This window comes from Pseudorca crassidens, chromosome 9 (genome assembly GCF_039906515.1).
Source record: "Pseudorca crassidens isolate mPseCra1 chromosome 9, mPseCra1.hap1, whole genome shotgun sequence".
NCBI lineage: Eukaryota > Metazoa > Chordata > Mammalia > Artiodactyla > Delphinidae > Pseudorca > Pseudorca crassidens.
Window position 1 is genome coordinate 78470833 of NC_090304.1, and position 6000 is coordinate 78476832.

At 33.6% G+C, this 6000-nt stretch overlaps 1 protein-coding gene across 2 annotated transcripts in view; it reads left to right on the forward strand.

The window, feature by feature from the left end:
- Window positions 1-5644, forward strand: part of CFAP300 (cilia and flagella associated protein 300) — a 29240-nt gene extending 23596 nt beyond the window's left edge. The window contains exons 6-7 of one of the 2 annotated variants that reach the window (XM_067747650.1): window positions 3390-3456; window positions 4356-5644. In XM_067747650.1, the coding sequence (XP_067603751.1) occupies window positions 3390-3456; window positions 4356-4484 (196 nt within the window). In that variant the 3' untranslated portion in view covers window positions 4485-5644. The remainder of the gene's footprint in view (window positions 1-3389; window positions 3457-4355) is intronic. The other variant, XM_067747651.1, reaches the window with a different exon arrangement.
- Window positions 5645-6000: the final 356 nt, after the last annotated feature.

A 6000-nucleotide genomic window follows, 5' to 3' on the forward strand; every position in this document is an offset into this window, starting at 1 on the left:
AGGGACGTCTTGATGGAGTCAAGTCCACAAGGGCCAGCAAAGAGAGGGGCAGTCTTTTCCCAATTCAGGGACGATGCATCACAAGTCTGTCATTCTAGGGGAGACTGGGAAGGAGACCAGCCCAGTTACAGCATTACTTTTCTCTGAGACCCATTAAATATTTCTCTCGATGATCCAAGTTAAGCATGCTTATGAATTTCCTTGCTGAATGAGGAGAGGATGTGAAATTGTCTTCCCAAAGCAACTTCAGTAGAAAATTATTAGAATAAATATTTGCTTGAGATGGCTTAGGTGCCAACACAAAGCAACTGAATGCGTTAAATGACCTCAAAATCCCTTAGGAGCTATGTTGGTTTGCTTATCATATGCACTACATGGGGCTTTTCTAATATTAGTCGTGCTGATTTGGGTCAGATGCTGTGTCAGTTGGTTAAGGTAAAGATACAGGTTGGTTCAACATACCATTTATCAAGGGGTGTATAAGTAGAGGAAGCACAAATGGAACTTGAAGTATCATCAGTAATTTCTCAGAATTCTGAGCCATGTATCTAATAAAGTCATTTGTACAAGCTAACTTAACCAAGATGGATGTTTTTTCCTGTTCCTTTACTTGAGTTTTAGGTGTTTTTACATGCTTTAGAAAAATGTTTGCTATCTTTCTAATTAAACATGCAGTAGCTACCTTACATTATCTAACCTGCACTTGCAGATAAACATTGTCCCTGATTCATTCTAGCAAAGAAGTCCATCCCTTATGTTTGTAGATATTGAGTGCACATTACAGAGCCTGATTTTAGGGGTCTCTGACTCAAACAAAAAGGTAAAAACATTCTTAAGATATTTTCTCCCTCATCCATTATTACAAGTCCTATAAAAGACATCTTTTAAAGGTTTTGGAAAATGCCTTATTTTCAAGGATTATGGTCCCTTTAAATCGCATAAGCAATACTTCAAAACCATTTTCTTGGAGAGCAAATGATCAATTGTTTCATTGTATCTCAAAAATAATTCTATAGTTACTAATGGTGCCTGTGTCTTTCCTACTTTAGACATTAAACACATGCTTTTGCCAAAGTTTTAGGAGACGTTCTCCAAAATACATATCTGCCCCAGATTTTATGATTTGAACTGAGAGTCTTAGATTATGCCCTTCAGATGCTAATTAAACGGTGGGGCCCTTGTGTCTTAAAATGAGCAGAGTTAGTTAGAATGGTCTGTACACCATAACGTTTAGAGTCAATATGGGACTGATGCTCAGAAATTAGCACAAATGATATTGATAAGAAACCAATCATTACACTATTTCTAAACCATTAATACAATCATACTTTTTAAAAGCACTACATGGAAATTATGTTCCAGCATCCTTAAAAACTATGGTTACCTGAAGAGTGAATTAGTGACTGCCAAAAATCTGTTATAATGCAATTATTAGTAGAACACCCTAGGGCACAAATGAATATCACTTCACATTTCCTTTTCTTTTTTTCTTATGAGATATAGGACAGGTGATAATATACTTTGCTTGACCTATAAAAAACTAGACAAATTGTCTTAGAGATATTTTAAAGTAACAGTAATACAGGATCAGCAGTAATAAAATGGAATAATATGATTTATTTCCATTAGGAACCAACTCCTAATAATGTACAAATGTAGTTTCTTTTTAAAAATAATACACCTATGGTATGTGTTTGTATGTGTTAAGTGATTACTATGTGAAGTATCAAATACTAAATTTCCTCTAAGTTTATTTGATAAGCACAAACTTTTACAGGGGCTCTTTTTTTTTAAACTGAGGAGTAATTTACATACAGTAAACTGAACAAATCGTAGTGTACATAAGTTCAGTGAATTTTTATATATGTTTACACCCATATAACCACCTCCAGATCAGTATTTAAAATTAGATATAACCATAGATATGTTCTGTATTTTGATCTGGGTGGTCATACAGGTGTATGCAAACGTTTTATATGTAGTGGTGATAGTCTTCTCTCAGATAAGCATGAAATTTTAAATGTAGTCTCCAACTTTCCAGCAGTGTATCTTACACATTAGAGAAATAAAAGAAAATGACCTCAACTTATGTTATAGAAATATATGGAAATCAATTTAATTGCATGATTCCTGGGTTTAAATTTGAATGAAATGTTTTAAAGATGAAAACTGCCTAAGAATCTTGAACCCTAAACCCTGAAATGGCTTGCATCTGGTCATCTCTAACAGGTGCACAAGCTCAAACACACATGCATGCACACCCTCCCACAGAGTCCCCCTTCTTCCTCCTCCTCTCTCTTTCTCCCCATTTCTTTACATATGTAGTGAAGGGAAAGAAGTACTTTTACCTGATAAAGTGAAGAAGAGGGATATCTTCCTTTAAATTTAACCTTCACATGTAACACATGGACAATACCTTTGATGTATATGAATTTAGAGTAGGTATAAGATAAACAGGTGAGGTGTAGGGAAAGAAAACTGGACTCTATATCACCTAAATTCTATTCCCAGACATACCACTTTTAGTTGGAATGTCTGAATGTATCATTTAACTGCTCTATTTCTATTATCTGTAAAATTGGCAAAATAATGCCTACCTCACTGAGTTGTGTGATCTTTACATGAGGTAAAGTATATAAAGGTATTTTGCAAATTGTAAAGCATTATAAATATGTGCATATATTTATATATGAATTAATGTATAAATATATATCTGTAGCTTATTTCCTCAATCCTCAGTTTGCTTCCTCACTATATATTGCTACAGATTATCTTTTGTAGGGAGAGTAACTGAAAGAGAGCTATGAGAGGAAGTGATTTTAATAGAATATAATTTAGTAATAAATAATTTAATAAATAGTTTTCATATACATTACTCCACCTAATTCTCATATAATCCTAAAGGGAACCATATCCTACCCAGTCTGCATATGAGAAAGTTGAGGTTCAGAAAGGTTAATCTTGCCTAAAGTGAAATAACAAATCAGTGGCAGAACTGTCATTTATGTTCAGCCTGTTTAATTCTTCAAGTTTAGTATGTTTTTATCTACCCCTTACGGCTGTTTACACTTCAGTCTGACTTTAACCAATTCTCGTTTTTCCAGTAATTGTCTCTGGCCTAGGAGTCTTTTCATCATCTGAGTCTCAAACTGACCTCAAACCCTCTAACTGTAAAATTCAATTTTTTGCAATTTCAATTCAGTTAACGTTGCCCTATCCTTTGATGAAACCACAGATGCCATTCTTTTCAAACTACTTAATTGGATATTCTGTATTTCCATGTTATATATGGATAAGAACACCTGAATACTAAAAGGGATCAACATCTTAAATGTATTATGCCAGTGCTTGTTATATTTTAAAATGTTCCCTTTTCCTCCCTATTTTAGTGTTCGAAAGAATCCTCAAACCAAGAAAATACAAATTACCTCTTCTGTCTTTAAAGTTACAGCATATGTAAGTGTTGAGGGAAAATGTGCAACCAACCCATCTAATTATTTGTTATTAAGAGGATTGTAATAACTGGAGATAGCAACTAGGACGATGTTAAACCTCAGAGAGGAATAGCTAACAGAACATATACCTGTATATACAGAACATAGTTAACATAAACTAAATAGTTTTCTGTTAAAATTAAAAGTTGATAAGGTATGCTTTTATTTGGAGAAAGTATGAACATTTTTCCCCGGCTTCTTTTCTGTTATCCATGTCTAATAATAGTTCTTTCTTATTTTAGAGCTAAATCTGTGGCTCAGATGAGGTAGAACACAGTTCTTTAGCCTGTCAAATGATAATTTGGGGGCAAATAAGTAAGAATGACATAAATGTCTTTATATCACAGAATCTGATACTTGAATTTTAGTATCACACAAAAGATTGTTAATACATATGAAGCAGTTCCTAAGTATCTGTATTCAATCATTTAACAATTATCTTTTGAATACCTACTGTGTATCAGCTACTGTGCGGGACTAGAGCCCAGTGATAAACAAAAGAAACATAGTCCCAGCCCGCATAGTATGTATAGACCATGTTCTGAAAAAAGCAAAGATAGAGGAAAAATGCAAAATAAATTTTTGCAATATTAGGACTTTTTTCAAAGATAGAATTTACTTTGGACTATAAATTCCTTAAGGTCAAGAATTATGCATGTTTGCATAGTACATATGTATTGTTAGCATAGTAAGTAGACTGTGCTGCCCACAAATATTTTAAAATAGTAGTTAACTGCCAATTTATTGTCAAAGATTTGATATGTTTCATGACATTTTACCACAAAATATATAATAGCTAAATATGTTGATTATTATTTAAATGTAGTTGTATACTAAATAATTTGGGTTTATCTTTTTCAGGATTCTGTTGGTATGTGCTACCCTTCAACAAAGAGTCACGAACAAACATTTTCTTACTTTATTGTGGATCCTATCATGCGTCATGTTCATGTTTTATACCACTGTTATGGCGTGGGGGAAATGTCTTAATGTTTTTTTCAGATTATCTATATTTAGATAACTTTTTATTACCTATTTACCAGTTTTTAATTTTAATACTGATTTATGGATAAACATTTACTTTGCAAGTTAATTCAAGTAAAATGTAAAGAAGCTGCTTAGAGCAAAAGAAAACAAATACCAAGATGCCTTTCTTTAAATTTATCTGGAATACTAACACAGGAACCAAATTTCATCCCTAGCATAATCTACACCAATACAGTTATGGAATTTTTACAGAAAATTACAAAGAACTAAAAATCTAGTTCATATTTGTTGCGTTAAGATTCAAGTGAGTCCTCAATTTTCCATTTATTTTATTTTAGAACCAAATTAATTCTGGATTGAAATTGTGACAGAAAACTAAACATCTCTAACCACTGATCATTAATATGAATCATTAGCTTTTAAAATTTGAGTTTCACTTAGTCACGTTTCTTCACTGCATAAAGGTTTACATCTCTGGAGCTGTGGAAAACATAACAATTCCTTTAATTCATTTGTCCCACTTAAAATCCTCAATAAAAAAATAATGTTCTGAACATAATTGTAAACTCTTTTATCACGTAATAAATTAAAACTGAGCTGCCCCCACAGCTAATACAAGAACTACATGTAAACAAAGAGGGTTGTCCTGATGGTATTATTAAGTTGGCAAAAGAGTAAAGCACAGGATGCCTTAGTACTGTCTCCTTGTTACCCTAGTAAAATGAATATATAACTTATATTTTTTTAATGGAAAAAGTGATTGACATGTATGCCCAAAATGATGATGGAGACCCTAAAAGAAATGTTGAAACCTTGAGGAAGGGGCAAGTTTGGAATATGTGTTTCTGAGTTGCAGGGGTAAGGATGATGATCTTGGATTTGAACCTGTGATTGTATCTGGAAGGCGGCTGGAAATTTAGGTATACAGCTCAGGAGAGAGAGTTTGTTTTACTTCTAATACTTAGCACAATGCTTTGGCACATTAATTGTTTATTGAATGAATATTTTCCAGACATGGTCATAACATAGATTTTTTGTTAACTCATATAAAAAACATAAAATCAAAAACTAAAATGTTCATTTGCTACCAGTTTGGCCGCCTACCACACAGACCCCTACAAGCTGGGGACCCTCTCTTAATCAATAATTCTTTCTGAGTACCAGTTCTGTACAAGGCACTGTGTGATTTACTTTGGGGAAACATACACTCCCTATAAACCTAGTAGAGAACGTAATCTGTAAGAGTTTTTATAGACAGTGATTGTAACATGAATTCAGAGATGGAAGTGATCACTGTGAACTAGGCCTAGGAAGGGTTTCATCTGGCTTCTATAGAAGAACTAGTGGGGTTTCAACAACTAAGAAGGAAAGCAGTCCAGCCGAGTGGAGAAGCATGATGTGGCAGAGTGCTCTGAGCCTGGCCCTGGGATGAACGTTCAGAGGCAAAAGATGGGAATGCACCTTTGAAGAAAGATTATGCAATTCTCTGTATTGAGAGGTATAATGGCATAGTAACAAA